This window comes from Ostrea edulis, chromosome 9 (genome assembly GCF_947568905.1).
Source record: "Ostrea edulis chromosome 9, xbOstEdul1.1, whole genome shotgun sequence".
NCBI lineage: Eukaryota > Metazoa > Mollusca > Bivalvia > Ostreida > Ostreidae > Ostrea > Ostrea edulis.
Window position 1 is genome coordinate 64,928,277 of NC_079172.1, and position 19,872 is coordinate 64,948,148.

Here is a 19,872-nt window from a genome sequence, read left to right on the forward strand (position 1 = left end):
ACTCTGTCCCTGACTGATGATACTGTACTAGAGGAACACAATGAAGACCCAGCTCTTATCCAGATGCGCCTTATTGACGATGGGGGTAAGTGTAGTATAGGGGGTAAGTGTAGTATAGAGGGTAAGTGTAGAATAGGGGGTAAGTGTAGGATAGGAGGTAAGTGTAGAATAGGGGGTAAGTGTAGTATAGGAGGTAAGTGTAGTATAGGGGGTAAGTATAGAATAGGGGGTAAGTGTAGTATAGGAGGTAAGTGTAGTATAGGGGGTAAGTGTAGTATAGGAGGTAAGTGTAGAATAGGAGGTAAGTGTAGTATAGGGGGTAAATTTAGTATAGGGGGTAAGTGTAGTATAGGAGGTAAGTGTAGTATAGGGGTAAAGTTTAGTATAGGAGGTAAGTGTAGTATAGGGGTAAAGTTTAGTATAGGGGGTAAGTATAGAATAGGGGGTAAGTGTAGAATAGGAGGTAAGTGTAGTATAGGGGTAAAGTTTAGTATAGGGGGTAAGTATAGAATAGGGGGTAAGTGTAGTATAGGAGGTAAGAGTAGTATAGGGGGTAAATGTAGAATAGGGGGTAAGTGTAGTATAGGAGGTAAGTGTAGAATAGGGGGTAAGTGTAGTATTGGGGGTAAGTGTAGAATAGGGGGTAAGTGTAGTAATGGGGTAAGTGTAGTATAGGGGGTAAGTGTAGTATAGAGGGTAAGTGTAGTATAGGAGGTAAGTGTAGTATAGGTGTAAGTGTAGTATAGGGGGAAGTGTAGTATATGATTTGGCATTATGAATAGTCGTCGACAATTTGTATGTATGAATTTATCTATAGCTGTCACATTGAGCTTCAAATAAAACTTCCTTGCTTAAAATAGTTTTCCTTTGCATAAAAGGCTTCTTTTTTTTGGTTTTGATTGAATATGATAAAGTTTTTGCACTGGGATGCCATTCATTAGTAACCCCCCCCCCCCCTTAAGATTTATGGTGTTTTCTGATTTGAAAAATGACAAGTAAATAACCCTCACCCCGTTACACACAGCTTAAAATACTGTGGATGATGTTTTCAGGAATTTGATGGTTCTGTGTTTGGGTGGTGGTTCTGTGTGAGATGAATCATGTCATTAATTGTCAGCAGGTATCGATTGTGGGTTACCATCTTCTCCATCAGTTTCCTGTATCCTGACCTGATTAGTTATTGACAAGTGAAATGCTAGCATTACGTAACCTGCCTCATTGCACACTGTCAGTTTCTGTGTGTGGGTGGTGGGACTTCTAGCATTCTGCTGATAAAAGATAATTCTTGCTTGGTGAAGACGATGGAAGGTGTGTTTGTTAGGAGGGAAGGGGAGGAGGGGTAACGGAGAAAGATCAGAGGTGAAGATAAGGCCATACAGAGCCCCTGTCTGCTGGTGAATGCTTGGATAAAGCATGCTACTTGTAAAGAGAGAGAAAACAAGAGAGAGAGCATGACAACATTCCTGGCTGTTTTTCTTGGGCATCTTTCCAGATTCTGCTAGCACTGTAGTGATTTGCACTAATCCCACTCAGACAGCTTGCCAGCACCCAGAACAAAGAAACAATCTGTGGGTCCCCCTGCATTTGTTTCTGCTCTGAAATCAGCTAACTCTGGGTTCTCTGTGAACATCTGTCTATTGTATTATAGAAACCACCATGTGTTTCATCTCTCTGTTGACCAAATGCGTTTGACCCTGAACCAGCACTGCTGCATCAGTACACTGAGGCCAGACTGGGCTAATGTCATGGATGAAGAAGACTAAAACCTTGTTAATTTTATAAGTATAAGTCAACAAACAAATCCTGCTTCCCCTCTATATCCAGGGTCTTATTTCCTGTGTGAATGAGCTGCTCCTCTTCAACCTCTCTCTGTTGTCAATCACACAACTAGGAATTTGTACCCTATACCTAATGCATTGACAGAGCTTGGTTCATTGAATCAGTCTGTGAAGTTTGTTATCTAACCTTGATATTTAACCTGTAATGCAACAATTTTTTTTTATTGTTATTTTCATTCACTTTTTTGCTATCACTTCCTTAAAAACTAGAGTAGTCAGTATGTAATATTTTGTTACTTTGTCAATTGTAAGGATAGGATAGGTGTTAAATCAACTAGAGGAAATGAACAAATTTCCCATTGTGTTACTACTGTGTCTGGAGTTAGCTCCTTCACACACACTGCAAAGACAGCAAAGAAAATCAATTCCAGAAGGGAGCCACAAGGTTTATTAGGCCAGGCTTGTTGTTTCTCAGTGTCCTTCATAAACAGAAGAAAGGACATTTGTCCTTAGCTGGGGATGTGTGACTAAGCTGGTAGCTATGTGGCGTTTTGTCTGTAGGGCCACCCAACACAGATACTTTGTTTACAGTCAGACTCTTCAATTAGAGACTGCCAGTATTGTAGGTACTTTGTGGGGTTTTTTTCTGGCTCTTTGACCTAGAAAACTTTGTATCGCATTGAAAGGACACATCTTGTGTATATAGTGTATGTAACAGTTAACAAGTTTTGTTAGTATCGCATTTGTGTATGTATTTTGTTACTGTGCAGATTAGATTAGATTTTCTAATGCCACTCGTCCTATGATTTGCGGAATGTTGCTCCAGTGAGGATCTTGGTTAGAGTAGATCTTCAGTACTCCTTGCTTGTCGTAAAAGGCGACTAAATGGGGCTGTCCTTCGGATGAGACCTCAAAAACCGAGGCCCCGTGTCACAGCAGCTTTGGCATGATAAAGATCCCTCCCTGCTTAAAAGCTGTAAGTGCCAAACATAGATCTAAATTTTGCAGCCCTTCACTGGCAATGGTGATGTCTCCACATGAGTGAAAAATTCCCAGAGAGTGATGTTAAACATTATACAACCAAACCAACCAGAATGTTTCTTGTATCACATTAAAATTGTGTGTGTTGCCTTAAGTGAATTTTACTATCACATTAAAGTTATGCATTTCTGGTTGTAAATTTGAATGAAGCCACATTTGTATTTCTGATGTGAAGTTTAGCCACAGTGAACTTGCTTTGTAAATTATTATCTAATGTGGGAATATGTAAATTATTTGGATTCAATGAAAGATTATATAAGCAGCTTTAAGACATGAAAGACATTCAACACTTGTACAACTCATCAACACCTCCCATAACAACAATGATTGGGATTTCCTGCTTCCCCTGAATAAAGGATGGAAATGTGTGAATTGACATGATGGAGTAAGCAGGATTGGTATAGGAGATAAAAGTGTATCAAATTACATGTCCACAGGGACTTCATGCAGCAGTCCACAGGGACTTCAGCTGTCCACAGGGGTGGTCACTTCAACAGAGGACACACTGTGACATTGATAACCCCATAGGTCATTGCTAGCCAGCCGATGTTTATCTGCAGGTTGTTTATGTGTGTTTGACCCACAATCTATGACCATTATCTCTACAGCTATTTAGATCCAGACAAGAATTGTTCACTGTTAGGCTTCTTTGTTTGTTTTGACCTCATTGAGAGCTGCAGCTCCAGCCAAACATCAGAATTCTGCAGGGTTACGTAAGAATTTCTGTATTTTTCATTGGAATATACATCAGATTTGCCATGATACAGAAAGCTTATTCCCTGCAGAATTCTGAAAATAACTAGCATGTTCAGGGCTCATCATAAGAAGATCTTGGTGTTTGGGTAGAGATATTTGTTGTCAGGAGAAGTTGGTATTTAGACCTGTAAGTATTGTCTGTTGAGAGAATGTGCAGGAAGCAGAAGGGGGCGGGGGGTCTGTTAAAATGATTATTGTGGTCTAGCTATCACATGTTCCATCATGAGTTGATCCTTATAAATGTACCCTCTTTAGTCTGTCTCAGTAGTCCCTGTCTGTGAGTGGAGTTGATCATTAAACACCCTGTTGTTGTACTGCTACAGTACCATACAGTTTGTTCAAGTTCAACAAAGGACAGGCCTGGGTTTCTTTATTTGCTGTAGAATATAACCCAATTTAATTACATTCGCTCTGATCCCCTGTGACTGCAATATCGAAAAACGATCTTGTCTCAAAGCCATAGAGAAATCCAGCGGATAGAAATTCATCAGGCACAACGCGCGATATTGATTCCGTCAACAAATGTGGTGAATGGTGATCAATGGCCGAATGTCTACGTATCTACATTACTGGAGGAGATGGAACTCCAAAGGCAGGTTGTGAATACAGTCAAGAATTGCCACCCAGAAAAAATCAATAGGAGTGGGGAGGTTTTAATAGAAAATGTGTATTGACATCAGGTTCTGGAAATCCCAACTAGAATGGGGCGAGATGGTGTCGTGCTAGTCTGCTCTGAAGTTAATGATATGTATCATTTTTTCGTTACTTGAAAAGTCTTTTGGGTATTGTTAAGTTCATGACCGTGGGAAACTGCCTCCTGATAATTGAATAATGATATACAATTTACCTAGTCTCAATAAGTTACATGGAATCAAATCATTTGCCCAGTTTCATTAAGTTACAAGGAATCATTTTGATTCTTTCATGCATGCACCACAAGCTGAGTACAGTGCATTTTTCAACATAAACCTCTTATAAATTGTGGTTGTAATGTCATAAACACACCCTATTCATTGTTTATCTGAAACTTATTTGTTTAAAATTCCTGGAAAATTAATAATACATCTGCATTGCTAGGATAATTGCTGTGGCTCATTAATTAAAATGAAATCAGATCACAGGCTTGATCTAGGAAAAGCCGGAGGTAGCCATCTTGTTTTTCTTTGTGTGATTGTGTGACCTTCACCTTTTGCTGAGCCCTAGAGGCAAGCCATCAAATTATCATCTGTCCATAGCAAACAGCCATTACACCACCAGAGGCGAGAGAAGCGGGCTACACTGGGCATGTGCAATCACAGCCAGCAGCTAGCTCCTAACGTGTGAAGCACAGCCTATCATTTCTCCACAGAGAGTTTCCACTATTGATTCAACAGGTTTAGTTTTTCCATATTATGTGTGAGATTCCCATCAACATTTAATAACTGGGAACTATTTTTTGTGTGGGCCCTACCTATAGCCAAGATATGTCACCCTTTAATGGTGAAAGCGGATTGTGACCTAATTTTTTGGTGTCTGATTTGTACCCTTGTGGTGTGGATGATTTAAAACTCCTGGTTTCAGACAATTCTCAGTGACTGCTCTAGCGAGACTTTTAACCAGTGCGGACAATAGAGAGATCAATGTGAGTTACCTTTATACCCACTCCCTTTAACAGCGCTTAGGTACTGTTAAATGGAATTGATCAACTAGCATTGTTTAATGAATGGGGTTACCGCACACCACTCTGCTATTTTCATCCGGTTTTGAAAGCTTGTTTGCATGAGTCATATTGATTACAGCTAGCCACTTCTTGAGTGCGCTCTGATAGCAGACTTCCCTTGTCAGTGCATGTCGAGGCAGTTTCTGTTTGCCAGCCAGACTTTCTCTCTACGAATTTTTATGTTAGATTGATTCTAACCTTGGATTTTTTCTCAATTTTCAGTGGTGGATTCAATTTTACGAGGAGTGGAAATAGGAATTGGTCCTAGGAGAACACGCCAGACAAATAAAGAACAACAGACGAACACAGTAAGTTTTTATTGTATTCAGATCACAACTCCATTGTATTCATACATCAGGGATGGGACAAAGAGGACTGTAATCAATGTCAAATTGTGAAGGTCAATCTTACTGGGGCTAGTCCAGGGGAAAAGGGAGGCTCAACTTTTTAAAGAACTGCCTTCCTCACTTGTACAATCCAGGGAGGGGGAGGGGTCCCCTAAGGGAAACAATGTAAACACCTATGAAATGTTTCATCTCAGGATATTGTGTGATGACTGATGTGGAGTTGTGTTGAGTCCCACAGGCAGGATTTCAGTGTGAGGGTTCCCCTGTCAGATGCCTCCAAGGTCAGGCTGTGAAAGCCATTAACCTACTTGGGATTTTCCTACAGGGATGGTTTCTTAAAAATCTGGCCAGGTTCTAACAGGAGGCTGATTTGTCATGTTGACTGTTAAACTCCTGGGAGCCATTTCAAAGAAATAAATGGTGGTAATAAACATCTGTAATTGTAGAAATATCAGAGTTTAGGAGATTTTGATGTGTAGACTGTCATTGAAATGATGTGTCTTGTGTGTACTAATTATAGACACTGTACACTAATTCATAATTTAAAAAAAAATTGAAAATTAAAAGCTTCTTCCAAACTCATTAGAAAGCCACAAGGGACTTGGTTACATTTCTGACATGCTGCATTAGTGCATATAGAGAGAGAGAGGAATGACTCACGCAGTGATAGCAGTGTTGTGTGCCCTCGTACTTAATATGCGGAAAATATGTTCATCTGATACCACATGCTCCCTAGTTAAAATTTTTATGACATTATGTTTACATTTTTGTAGGACTGCTTACAGGTAAATAGAGGTTCTGAATTTAAATGTCGATGATAAAAATGCGCACCCAGTGATAAACATGTACTGTGTTTAATTTACCGCCTTCATTGAATGTGATTTAAAGTTGTCTAATAGGGTAGACTGTTTAAATGCTGTATGTATTATTAATATTTTATGGCATTTGGTTTCCTATGCGAATGACGACAAAGAGTTAACAATGCTGCATTGATTATCGCGGGACTGCGGCCCTATTTGTAGCCCAGTCGTCGATATTAATACAAACACCTTGCTGTTTTAATAATGCTGCATTGTGTTCTATATATTCATGGTTTTAAGTACTTTACAGAGCTGATCTTGTGTTACCGGTTGGTGTGTGTTATCTTTAAGCCAGGATGTGACAGAATTCTCTAGTGCCTTGCTATCTCGTGATTGTGACAAATTTTAACTGTGTACGATGTAAACTTTGACCTCTCTGACAGATATGGTGAGGTTAGAGTTTGTAATCAATTAATTGTGAAGTGTAATGTCTTGCCCAAAGCAAAGGTTATGTTAGGGATCTTCACATTACAAACTACATGTTGAAATTTTTTTAACCTAAGGATATCGTAATTACAACTCTTCACTTCAATGCGATCTCATGTTCCATAAAATTTCTGTTCAGAGTCTGTCCTCCTATAGTAATAGCAGTCAAAGTATTGACCCTAGTCTTTATAGGCTTTTTCTTTGTTTATATCTTCTCCCCCATTGTTTCTAACTAATATCAGTCCATCAGTCATTAACGTTAAAACCCAGCAAGGCCCCTGGTGACATGGCGCGGCCCAAATCTCTCCAAACAGAATGAGATTTAACACGCCGAGTTGGCGTAAAATGTTGTGACAATGATGGTTGTGTAATTAGGGTCACAAACATGACTGTCCTGATGTCTTCCTGCCTGCAGGAAATTCTGGTTATGACATGACCAAATGACCAGCCAAGACGGGAGTTGTGGACATGCGACGTGATTTGGGAGACCTATTAGGAGGGCTGTGTAAATGTGTTTTTATTTGGTGTTAATTTGTTACTGCCTTCTAACATATAATTCACATTCACGCCAGCTTTACAGGGTGTGATGGCAGTGCTCTATCTATTGTATTTGTTTTCAACTTTTTGTTTGTCAGACTTTTTAAAAACTGCTGGAAAATCAGAACAAACAAATGGTTAAGTTTAAGCTCTTTGGTAAGGAACATAGTTCATTATGAAAATACACAAAAGGATAAGAAACAAGTTCATAATATCTTACAAGTTCTCCATAGTTAAATGGTTTAATCCTTTATAATCATCTACATTTGTGATAAAACTCTATTGACTTTTCTTTGAACTGCGGGACTGACAAGAAGGAGTCGGTAACAGTGTCCACAATGACAGCCCCAATCCCTTTCTCTCCCCTGATTGCCACTGAATTTGTGTAATCCATGTCTTGAGATGGTCCCTTATCTGCCTTATCAAACATTGGGGTTTGCAGAATAAGCTCCAGGCAGTTTACATTTGCATGATAAAGAGTCTTTATAGGGTTGATGAATACAGCAGATTAAATTTCAAACTGTTAGAATTCAAAAGTTGTTTGTGCTTATCTCATTGTTTGAGCAGTCAACCATTAAAAATAGGTCAGCCTTCCTTAGCAGGCATGGTGTGTTACCTGGGCTGTCGGAGGAATGTGCGCTTTGTCTGGGAGAAGAAATTGTTTGTGGTGAGAGCCAATTGATTTTACAAGGCATTATTGACTTGTTGAACTGTTCAGTGTTAGAAGCTGTGGTGAGAATCTCCATTATTAACAAGCTGTTAATGATTGGCTGAATCAGTAGATCTGTCAAATTGTGCAACAGAACTGATACAGCCTCATTATCAGGCAGAGGGATTGACTGCAGATGTTAAGTACAGGAGTTACAATTCTGCACTGAAGTCTTTTGTGTACTGGACACAGAAAAAACGGCTGATTTTCTGACCAGGGATTGCCTTCCTGATTTGACTGTTAACCTGGAACGTTGAATTGTGGGTTTGACATTTCTATGACCTTGTGCTCCCGCTGATACTTGTATCTTGTACAGGGAGGTGTGTGTTGGCGATGTTCTTACAACAAACTATGTCTAGGTTTGTACACACTTGCAAGTGTACAAACAGTCACAGTAATTGATCTCGTGCCAGAGGAGATTAATCTCCGTACAGTGTGGTTTTGCCGGATGATAGATTACGCTTGGCCTTGTTACTGACTATTTCTGTCGAGATTGACTGTGTGTGCTCGACGTGTCATCACTCTGGTGATATCGGGAATAATTTCTTTCTCATTGTAGACAAGAAATCCAACATCCAAACAAGCACCATCCAACACAGACAAAAATACATCTGTTCGGAATAACAAAATCAAACCGAAGGATTCAACACTAAAAGCTGGGGAGCAGCAGGAGTCAGAAAAAGGTAAGGTCTTCACTTGTTTATTAATAGTACATATTTTACAAATAGAGAATAAAAGACGTAAATACGTAGATTTCGTGAGGGAGTCGTGACCTCATTTTGGGAGAGAATAATTCACTGTTAAGGTATAATCTGTGACCTTTGGACCCTCAATTGTCCTGTGTAACAGGGAGGCCCCAGATAATACAGTAGGCAGATGTTGTGACAAATGCCAGGATTTAGTTACCTGAATGTCTGATTCACACATGTTTAGCATTCATAATGACAAGTTGACGGTAGATTTATACGAGGAAACCTGTTCTATTCAGACAAAATGGCTACCCATTCCACAGTTTGAACAGAACGTCGTACAATTTACTGGTGAAGTAGATAATCCCTGAGAAAATGTAACTCGGAGAATATCGACATAAAAAAAAAAAAACAGGTCGAATTCTTTTTGTGAAAAGTTCTAAGTCATGTTGCTGCGTTGTAAAATAATAAGATTTAAAACAATATCAAGATATGTTAGAAATTTCTCTTAACACTTTATGCCCAGATAAAAATAAAAGTGAGCTTTGTATAATACAGAAAGTTGGCAAAGAATGCTAATCATTTAATAACACATTTTTGTGATGAGCAACATCAAAGGTGAAATAATGGAGGGCCCAGGTTTTGTGATGCGGATAATCGCTAGGTCATTCCCAAACACAGCTTTACTGGTATCTCAGTGTTGTTCACTCATTGTGTATTCTATAGAAAAATGTCCGATAATGAGCTGATCTGATAGCCCAGCACACGGCTGGAGAATGCTATTACTGGATATTGTTTTGTTGTCCCAGGGCACGGCTAGAGAAAGCTATTACTGGTTATTGTTTTGTTGTACGGAGGTAGGCATTTGTTGCTAGGTGAACACGGAATGCTGAAGAAATACAGATATTTATATACATCAAAACATTTAAGTGTACAAAACACTGATGACAGCTGAAATAGTGCATGTTTGTACCAGGACACTGGTGAAGGAAAACCATGTTCATCTCTGTCTAAACAAGGTTTAGGACTCTGTGCAGGAAACAAGCCATCAGGCATGTCAGCCAACTGTCTAATTCTGCAAATAAATCAGTGTGTCAGGCAGACAGCATAATATGCAACTCAAGTCCACAACGCTTGTAATAATCAGCCCCAAAACCCAGGGCAGGGGGCAAAGGTCGAAATTAAAATGTACATTAATTCCATCCATCTTGTTTCTTTATTTATCCTGACCATGCTGACAAGTAGATGATCAGGTTGGGGACACCCCCCTCCCCCCTACCTCCCCATCATCTTAATTTTTTATCTTTCCCCTTGGTAACACAGGGAGTACTTGTATGGTTGTGTGATTGGATTGATCCGGACTGTGATTGATAACAAGCGAGGTAATATACCTGTATACGGATCCACCTGAACAATCACATGATCAGGGATTAGAATCGGGATATCAATAATTAAATTGGCATTCCATTAATAACTTGTTTGTACTTAATGGCAACATGGTGTTAAAGTCCAGGTCAGAGTAGATATAATGGATTTCTATCATCTTGAGAGTTCACAGTATGAATTGTTAATCGGATAATATATGAATATTCATATCCGCAAAGGCAGAAATGAAAAGATTTTTCTCTCCTCATTTTTTTTTTTTTGCTTTCTTTGAATTGTTAGGTAAGCTGAGGAAAGAAAATTAAAACGCTTTGGAGAACATGTCTGCTCATAAGCTCCTGAGCGGGATTGGTTTTCTGTTTTCATTTAAAAATCTATGAATTTAAAGGACTGTCACTTTGTTAAGATCACGTCTAAATACAGTGACTTCACAATAGAGGCTGGGAGTCTGTGGGCCATTCTGTGTGCTGGCACTTTCTCCCTGAAAGAATTTTTTAAACAATCTGGCATAAATCCAGCACGGGACTTACGCAAATAAATACTATTGATTAAGACTCTCCCGGTGTGTCTACAGAAAGAGACACAGCACTGAATACAAAATAATGTGCTGGTTTTAAATGACAAGTCAATCCGACTAGGCCTGTATTATTTATGAGGTGACTTTCTAGTTCTCATCTGATAAGATATGTAGAGAGCCCAGAGGTAGAAGAATTTCCCAGGTAAATTTAACTATGTGACCATGATTCACTGTTGGGTTAACCCTCAGCTTGTTCCTTTAATTTGTTATGATGTAATTTTTCCTTGTTTCAGATAAACCCAAAGCTGGAAAACCGGTGGCAGTCAAAGACAGGAAAAGGAAACCAATTGACTTCTCGGAGAATTCTAGTGACTCTGCGGACGGAAACTCAGGAAAAAGATCTCGTTCAGTCGAGAAAAAAGTGACAAAATCTGACGATAGCAAACCTGATCAATCCAAGGCAGCGGCAGACTCATCCAAATCAAAATCTGAACAAAGAGCAGTGAAAAAAGACACGTCTAGTGATAGCAAGATCTCAAAGGACAAAGCTCCCTCCAAACGATCCCGGAAAAATTCGAATTCTGAAAGTCCTGCAAAACAATGCTTAAATTTGCGACCAAGCCGAACTAAGAAGGACTTACCTATCTGTGATTCCGCGTCCCATCATGAGAGTTCCCCGAACTCTCCCGACTCGAGAGACACCGGCAGCGTAGTAAGCTCAGTCTGTGATACCCAATCCTTGGGCGAATGCCCGTCAACTCAGGAGTGCCAGTCTGACGAAACCAATATAGAAGATAATATGCACTTTATGAAACAGAGGTTGTTAGCTAGCAATACCTCTTCTGACAAATCACCGGCTCAGATTAATGCCAGTATCGATGTCAATCGCTCGGTGACTGATCAAATTGCCAAACTCTCCCGCGCTGAAAGTGCCGGTTCAAACCAAGAGGAGGAGAAATCTAATTCACCTAATAAATCTGTCTCGCCAAAATCCACGGGTAGCTATCTGTCATCCATTTCCACTGCCGATTTTTATTTACATGAACACGGCAAGGAGCTACGGAATAATAATAATATCAGTGATCTTGTGTCCGGATGTAATTCTCTTTCAAACAGTCTGAATAATGATGACCTTCGATCAAGTTCTCGAGCTAGTGAACACTCTAACTCAGGATTAAATGAGGATAGGAGACCAGCATCTCGACTCGATGATCTTAGATCATCTCAGAAAAACAGTCCATCTTCTAGTCCGTTAATCATTGATAAAACAGAACCTGTGCATCCCTATAGGGACCCTGAACTCATGAGAAAAAATCCAGTACATAGCAATGTTCATGGCATGCTGGGAAGCCATAAGAAGCAGTCATATCCCAGCGTTCATACTCCCATCCCATCAGCAGCCACCCCAACCCCCTCAATCCCTGCCACCACCTCCTACCCCTCACATCCCATCCCCCCTAACCATGTGATCCCAGCACTACAGTACCCTCCCCATCACCTGACTGCCGCCCTGGGCATGCATCCTTCCCTGGCTCAGATGGACCCTTCACAATTAGCAGCTCTCCAACACCAACAGCTGGCTTCCATGCAGTATCAGCTGCTTTTGTCCAGGGGAGGCTACCCCGCCAACCTCACCATGCCCCAGCTGGAGCACCTGTGGCAGAAGACCTACCCATCCATCCCCATCCCACCCCAGTACTTACTGCCAAAGAACCGGGAGGATCTCCTCGGTCACTTGTTCTCCAAGGAACGGGAGTTGATTGAGCGAGAACGGATGGAGAGGGAACGCATGGATCGGATCGAGAAGGAGAGGATGGAACGAGATCGGCAGCTGGAGAGAGAAAGACAGGAACGCATTGAGAGGTAATCTCACATTTCTATGTTTTGTGTGTAACTAAAAAAAGAGTCAAGTGTCATCTCAACATGTTGTGACTTTGAACACAAGGTCAGGAAGATTAACACATCATGTACCTGCTGTTACAAACAAACAATGATCTTTACCCTTGGGGGAAGCAAGTGATCTTTAGATGGCTAGATCGTAAAACATAACGAGTATTCCATGGTGTGTTTAATCTTGCTACTTAGTTATAAAGAGTTGATGGGTTGCATAAGTAGTGGCCTTTTCAGCTATCTCACTTTGTGTTTTTCAAAGGGGGAAGGCAACTCCCTGACAAAGCCTGCTATGAATTTAATGTAGGTGGTATATGAATTTTACATGTGTTCAGGAAATAAAATTCTGAGCTACTTGAGATTCACAGCAGATGTGAACATGAAAGCAAGTCTAATGACATTTATGGTGTATCAGTTTAAAATCTTGTGCAGGGCACCAATGGGTGATAGTGTATACAGACTTGGGCATTGAAGGGTGACAGACATACACTAATGTTAAACTCCCCAGGGGCTTCCACTCGATCTCCTTATTTGGCAGTAGGTCATTCTTGTACCTTACAGAAGGGCTTTAATATTAAGTCTTTAGAATTCCTGTTATTGACTAAGTAGATGGTGTTTTGAAATAGCTATTGATAGCTTTGTATAATGGCTTTGTACTAGTGTTTGATCAGAGTTGGTGAACCCTGAGCGTCCACATAAATCTATTAATCATGTGTTAATGGGGAACATCTCAAAAGCTAATAGTTAGATACACACCTAGGTGAAGGCAATCAAAACAACTACTATTGGGGGCTGTCTCAGAAGGTATAGGTCTAAGCAGTGTTGAACAGAAATCAACCTTTGATCTTAGAACATGATGAGATATGCTTAGATGTTTAGGGAAATAAAACATGGCCACCTGATCTGTGTGTTTGTAAGAGTGGTGTTTGGTAAGGTTAGTGTTGGATTCAGACTGACCTAAATAGTTGTGAAAATTCAATTTGATATGAACTGTAGATTCCCTTATTCTCCACTAGGATAATTACACTTATTTAACAACTAGTTGTTGCCTGATGGACATTTTCTGTGTTCATGCTGTCATGTTGTCAGAGTTTTTATTTCCGTGAAATGTGTGTCAGTCTTAATTACAAACAGTAAGTGCTTGTCGTGTAAGTTAACCTAGGATTCCACGTTTAAGTTTTCTATATCTAGCCCCCGCCCTATCAACTGAAGTTGATTGTGGTGTACTGATTCAGGGTGAGGCTGCTACTGCTGGTGGCGATTTGAGATAAATGTTGTCGACCAGCTGCTCAGTCACAAGACACAACTTGTCAAACTGTGTTATACACATCAGCATTAACACAAATTTATACATGTATGAAACCACATGATCATGTTTTTATTTCTCACTTTAGACACGCATCACATGATTTATTTATGATTGTATTTTGCATTGAGTGTCTTAAGCAATTGTATTTTAGATTGAATATTTTATTTATGATTGGAATTTAGATTGCGTATTTCATTTATAATCAGGTTTTACATATTGATTACTTTATTCATGATGAGAATTTACAGTTTGATTATTTTATTCATGATCAGATTTTACAGTTTGATTATTTTATTCACGATCAGATAAGAATTTACTTTTTTTTATTCAAGATCAGATTTTACATATCATTTTATTCATGATCGGATTTTACATGGAATGTATTTTGTTTTAGGGAACGTGTTGAAAGAGAGAGAGACAAAATTGAGCGAGAACGAGAACAGGCAATGAGAGAGCGTGCTGAGAAGGAAAGAATGGAAAAAGAACGTCTGGAACGAGAACGGAAAGAAAGAGAGGAGTGGAAAAGGATGGAACATGAGAGGGAGCAGAAGAAGGAGCGGGAGCGGATCCTGAAGGAATCGGCCGATACATTGGCAGCTGTGGATGACCACTTTGCCCGCTCACTACGGAACAAAGAGGTAGGGATAGTGTCAGAATACTGTTATAAAATTAGAGGGGTATCTTCTAAAGGGGAAAGTGTCAGAATACTGATATAAATTTACAGAGGGGCATCTTCTAAAGGGGGTAGTGTCAGAAGTCTGATTTTCAGATAAATTTACAGAGGTGTGTCTTCTAAGAAACAGATGTAATGGGAAGCTGTTGGACACACATGGAGAGACATGGAGAGAGATATGTCAGGACTTAGTGTAAATAGTCTATTAATTGTTGGGGGGATGTTTGTTGAGACTTGGGATGAATTTATAACTCCTTTGATAGGGTGGAATGGGAGGCGTATGGGCTGTCCCCTCTATAACATTAGGGACTGCTAAATCTGGACCATTGAATAAAATGGAGGAGAGTATTAAACCCATGGATGACAAGCAGGTCAGTTACATTGCTCTTATTCACCACACTCCGCTTCCTCGTGCCGTAGGGATGCAGCACTTAGTAACAGGGGCTGGGAGGGGATAGGAGGGACTCGTTCACTCCATGCTGTGTGTTAGATGTGAGGGCAGATGCTGCTGTCTGTGGTTGATGTGTTGGTAGATTTGGGGTAGGGGCTTATGTGTGCTTGTTTTGTTTGCTGTGCAGGGTTGGTTTGGTGATGTGTCATTGCCTCTAATGATTTTTCACTGTATAACGCATTGCCTTGCTTTCATTCTGCTCTCCGGGAGAAACATCCATTAACAGGCTATTGATTTGTGTTGTCAGATTCAGAGAAACTTGACCATTGTTTATTGATTCTGTAATAAACTTGCTGTCAGATTCCACAACCATTACATTGATTCTGGAAAGACAATTGGCTGAGTAAATATAGATCACTGACCCACTTCTTTTGGTGTGGAGAAATTAATGAAGTTGAACTTTTTTGACTTTTCAGGAGCGAGAGCAAATGTTGAAGGCAATTCGACAACAGGAACGATATCTGGAGACAGAGAAATTCTACAAACAGAGCTACGAACAGCAGAAAGTTTATGAACAGCTTCAGAAATCAGAAATAAAGTCAGAGAAACTCCCTAAAAGTGAGGCGTACAAAGTTTATCCCCCTAGTAGCAGTGCCTCAATTCCTGTGAAGGCAGAAAAACCAAACTTCAGTTTATATGGTTATCAACCGTTCCAACTTTCCTACATTTCCCCTGATCAGCTTCATCTCCATGGTCTGGACAAGAAAGACGAGAAACTTAATATTGACTCTTCTAAACAAAGTCTAGCCCACGCAGCAAATATGGCTAGTCAGATGTCGTCTGCTCCTCCCCCACTCATCAAGGACGGCCATAGTTCAGTGATTGTCACTAATCGTAGCAAGGATGGTTCCAATTCCACTAGTCCACGCCCCGCACATTCGCATCATACTCAACACATCTCCTCACGTTCACCTCGGCAGCCAAAGCCAGCCCACACCCCAAATCATCACCACGGAAGTCCACACCAGGAACAGTCTATTGATCTCTCCTCTTCCTCCTCGGGACTGCAGGTATCGGCTTTGTCGGCATTTAGATCCACCGAATCCAAACATATCGGACCAAGAACACAGAGCCCCCTGCGTGTGGCGAGTCCTCACCAGTTAAACGTGGCAGTGATGCAGCAGCCGGTGAACTATCACAGGACTGATGTAAAGCCCCATACTAGCCCTTCATCTAAATCCCCCGTCTCTTCCAGTGGCAGTAATGTTCCGTACATGTCGGCGGCAATTGCCCAGCCCCCCGTGTCCTTACCCACAGGATCAGTGGACTACAGCTGCAGCCTCATTCAACAGGGTCTGGTTCCTAACCCCATCTACTCTCAGAACAGTGTCAACCCAGCAGCAGAACATCACCATGGCAACAGTCACAGTCTGTTGACAACCACCCACAGTATGGCGCCTACCTCGTCACATAACACACAATCTTCAACAGGGCAACAGGGCGTCAAACGCAAGCCAAACAAGGAAGGCAGCAATCGTAAACGACAGAAAGGAGACACCAGGGCTAATAATCCTGGTTTAGGGGGTGGTATTCCAGTCACCACACCCCAGATATTGACTAACCCCTCACCCTATACCACCACTAGCAGTCAGACTTCTGTCAGTTCCTCTGCAGCGACCACCTCATCAGCAATGTCAATGCTTCTCTCTTCCACTTCATCCACTCCCACACCAGGAACCTCGGGATTCATGGACAGCTTTAAGTCTTTTGTAGAGAATGCTGTTCAAAATGCATTTTTTCAGGACTCTGATTTAACAGACAGTAAAAAGATTCCTGTTCCTCCGCCCCCTCCCCCTCCTCCTCCCTCACAACCAAAGTCAGACCCAGCCCCGAATCTGCCAAGTGAAGAGTCCAGTCTCATGGGCTCTAGTAACCAATCGACTCTGATGGACACAATAACCCGTGTTGCTAATGGTCAGATAAATGATACAGACAGTGATACACTCAGTGCTCCCAGCCCCCCACCACATATCAGTAACCCCTTATCCCAAAGCAAAGCTGCCAACCACCCAAAACTCAAAAAGGCGTGGCTTAAAAGACATTCAGATGAAGACAAGTTGGAGACAAAGGTGGAACCCGGGTCACCTTCAACAGAAAATGATAATGACATGTCGCCCAAAGCAGAGGACAAGCTCAAGAACTGTTACGTGAATCTGACAAACATTTCTCCCAAAAAAGAGCCGGGAACCAAATCTCCAGTTAGTGCTTACAAACTTCCAAATGGAACTATTGGGAAAGATAAAGATGATGAATCCACCACGTCAGCATCAGAGACGGAGTCGCAGCAGGTGGGTCAAATCTCAGATATTTCTTGCAGTTCACATGTATATAACTGCAAGCTCATTTTCAGTGCGTCATCAATCTTTGTGCTTAGAAATGCAAGATTTAGATCATTTCAGATTCATGATATGTATGTGAAGGTCGTATGTCAAAAGTGTTTGATGTTTTGGTTTCTTATTTACTTGTATATGATACAAGTACTACAGTGGGGTCATTTTTAATTCAGATGTGATAAGATTTTTCAAAACTTGAAGCATATAATCTATAGTGTGTGTGGAATTTAGCTTTGATTAATTGATACCAAGAAATTGAACTAGACATTTAACATGTCTGTGAAAATATACAAGACACGATGTAAAGTGAACTGAACATTGCCCAGAATTAGCTGCCATTATTCTGATGCCCCAGTAACTTTTGGGGTGACCTAGCTTACTGTACTAGGAAATGTTACATGGGATGTGGAGCTGTAGATAGTGAATCAGTTAGTAACAAAGCAAAGATTTGTTGACATTTGTGCCTACTGTACAACACAAAGAGCTTCAAGCAAAAATATTTTAAATCTTGCTGTCCTATCTTAGAATGTTGGCATTGCCCTTGTATGTATTAAACAGCATGATAAAAGAATATTACAAGGCACTGTTTCTATTTTCTGGTTGTGATAAAAGTATTTTGTTTGGCAGACGAGCGACTCCTCCCCTCAGAAAAGGAAGGTCCCCTCGAAGAAATCACAGCCCAGTAACAAGAAATCCAAAGGGGATAGTGATGACAGCAGTCCAGCACCCACTACTACCAACAAAAAGAAACAAGTCAGGAAAAAGGAGGGAAAAGACAGCAAGAATGTTAAGGTAGGCCACCAGTCATTGGGGACCAATTTAATGAGAGAGAGAGAAAGAATGAATGTGTGTGTTTCTAGTGAAACTCCTATAAGGACTACCATCTTAATCCTGTGATTTGAGCCAGATTTCTACATGTATTCCATACATAAATACATTTAGTGTGAGAGGTGTGTTGTAGTATAGATTACAATACATTTAGTGTGAGAGGTGTGTTATATAGATTACAATACGTTTAGTGTGAGAGGTGTGTTATATAGATTACAATACATTTAGTGTGAGAGGTGTGTTGTAGTATAGATTACAATACATTTAGCGTGAGAGGTGTGTTGTATAGATTACATCACTGCTTTGTCTGTGCGGGGAATGTTAAACAACAGGTAGTTGTTAGATTCTATAAGTTGTTACATCATCAACATCAGATATCAATTTTGTCCTTGAAAAAGCAACACAAAATCCATTGTTGACACACGAGTGTGACAAGTGAAGAAATAGATTATACTGACCCTGTCTGTTCTAAGGTGCAGGTTACCCGGTATTCTAGTCAGCAAACAGAATTATTGATTGCCAAGTACAGATTTTATTTTGTGGATTTCTTTTTTAATTGAGGAAATCAGCTGTGAAGTAAATAGATGTGAACACTGCATGCGTTCGTTCAGAGGCCGCCATTAGTTGATACAAGTACATCATTATAGGGGATTTAATGCCCAGTAGTTGATGTAAATGCATCCCAAGGGAGCCCGAGTTTGCTTTTTGTGATGTATAGGGGAGGAAGTTAAATCCAGAAGTTCTGTGATCTTAATGTGTTCTGCTACTACTGACATTTTCTGGCCTGCCCCTGATGTTGCAGTAGAGATAATGACAATTGATGTTTTGTTACATTGAATTATGCGGTATCTTGTAGAGCCCTATTGATCACAGCTCAAGAGAAATTGTACTCCAATATTCACTGATATAAAAAGGTTACTCTGTGACAGTATTTAAACAGCATCAGGTTCTATCCCAGGGGGCGAAAAGCTAATGATGAAATAAGCTTTAGTGATGGCTAAAGACTGGGAAGTACCTAAGGGGATTTTGTTAGTAGTGTCAGAGAGTCACGCAATCTTTTTATTTATAGAATAAGGAGGTCCCAGAGGAAGAAAAAACTGTCAAGAAAGATAACGCAAATGTTATGGCATCTGGGAAAAAGGAAAAGAGCAAAGAGGTTCCGAAGGTCCGGGCACCAAGCCCCGAGCCCATGGATGTGGACCAGGACGTCAAGAAAGAAAAGTCAGAAAAATCGTATGACAGCTCATCATCCTCTAAGGCAAAGAAAGTGAAGAAACAGAAAGAGCAGCCCCCCAAAGTCGAGTCTTCCACACCCACAGAGCCTGGCCCAGTCCAACCCCAGGCAGTGCCTGTTACTCCTACACAACCATCAGGTTAGTCTCATGGTCACTTTCTGATCTAACAAACTTCTGATTCAGCTCATCAATGATTAATCAACTTGTCAATATGATGCACTTACAGTGTGTATTTGTGTAGCGTTTATTTTGGCATGGTTTTCAATCTTGTTAGACAATATTGGTTTGTTTGTTTTTTTTTTGTTTTTTGTTGTTTTTTTTATGTAGTATGATTAATATTTGGTTCCAAATTCATTGTTTTGAGGATAATTTAAATGCACAGTTACATCTTGTGTCAGACCTGAATGTTTT

General features: G+C 40.5%; 1 protein-coding gene across 6 annotated transcripts in view; it reads left to right on the forward strand.

Annotated features, from left to right (window-relative positions):
• The window catches only part of LOC125660494 (lysine-specific demethylase 3B-like), a 64,520-nt gene that overhangs the window by 32,836 nt on the left and 11,812 nt on the right, over positions 1–19,872 (forward strand). For 2 of the 6 annotated variants that reach the window (XM_048892332.2, XM_048892334.2), the window contains 9 exons: positions 1–85; positions 5,497–5,582; positions 8,713–8,836; positions 11,036–12,605; positions 14,336–14,579; positions 14,878–14,985; positions 15,482–17,353; positions 18,026–18,190; positions 19,296–19,599. In XM_048892332.2, coding sequence (XP_048748289.1) covers positions 1–85; positions 5,497–5,582; positions 8,713–8,836; positions 11,036–12,605; positions 14,336–14,579; positions 14,878–14,985; positions 15,482–17,353; positions 18,026–18,190; positions 19,296–19,599 — 4,558 coding nt within the window. Of the gene's footprint in view, positions 86–4,824; positions 4,949–5,496; positions 5,583–7,975; positions 8,112–8,712; positions 8,837–11,035; positions 12,606–14,335; positions 14,580–14,877; positions 14,986–15,481; positions 17,354–18,025; positions 18,191–19,295; positions 19,600–19,872 lie in introns of those variants that run through there. The other 4 variants (XM_056149926.1, XM_048892333.2, XM_048892335.2 and 1 more) reach the window with 4 other exon arrangements.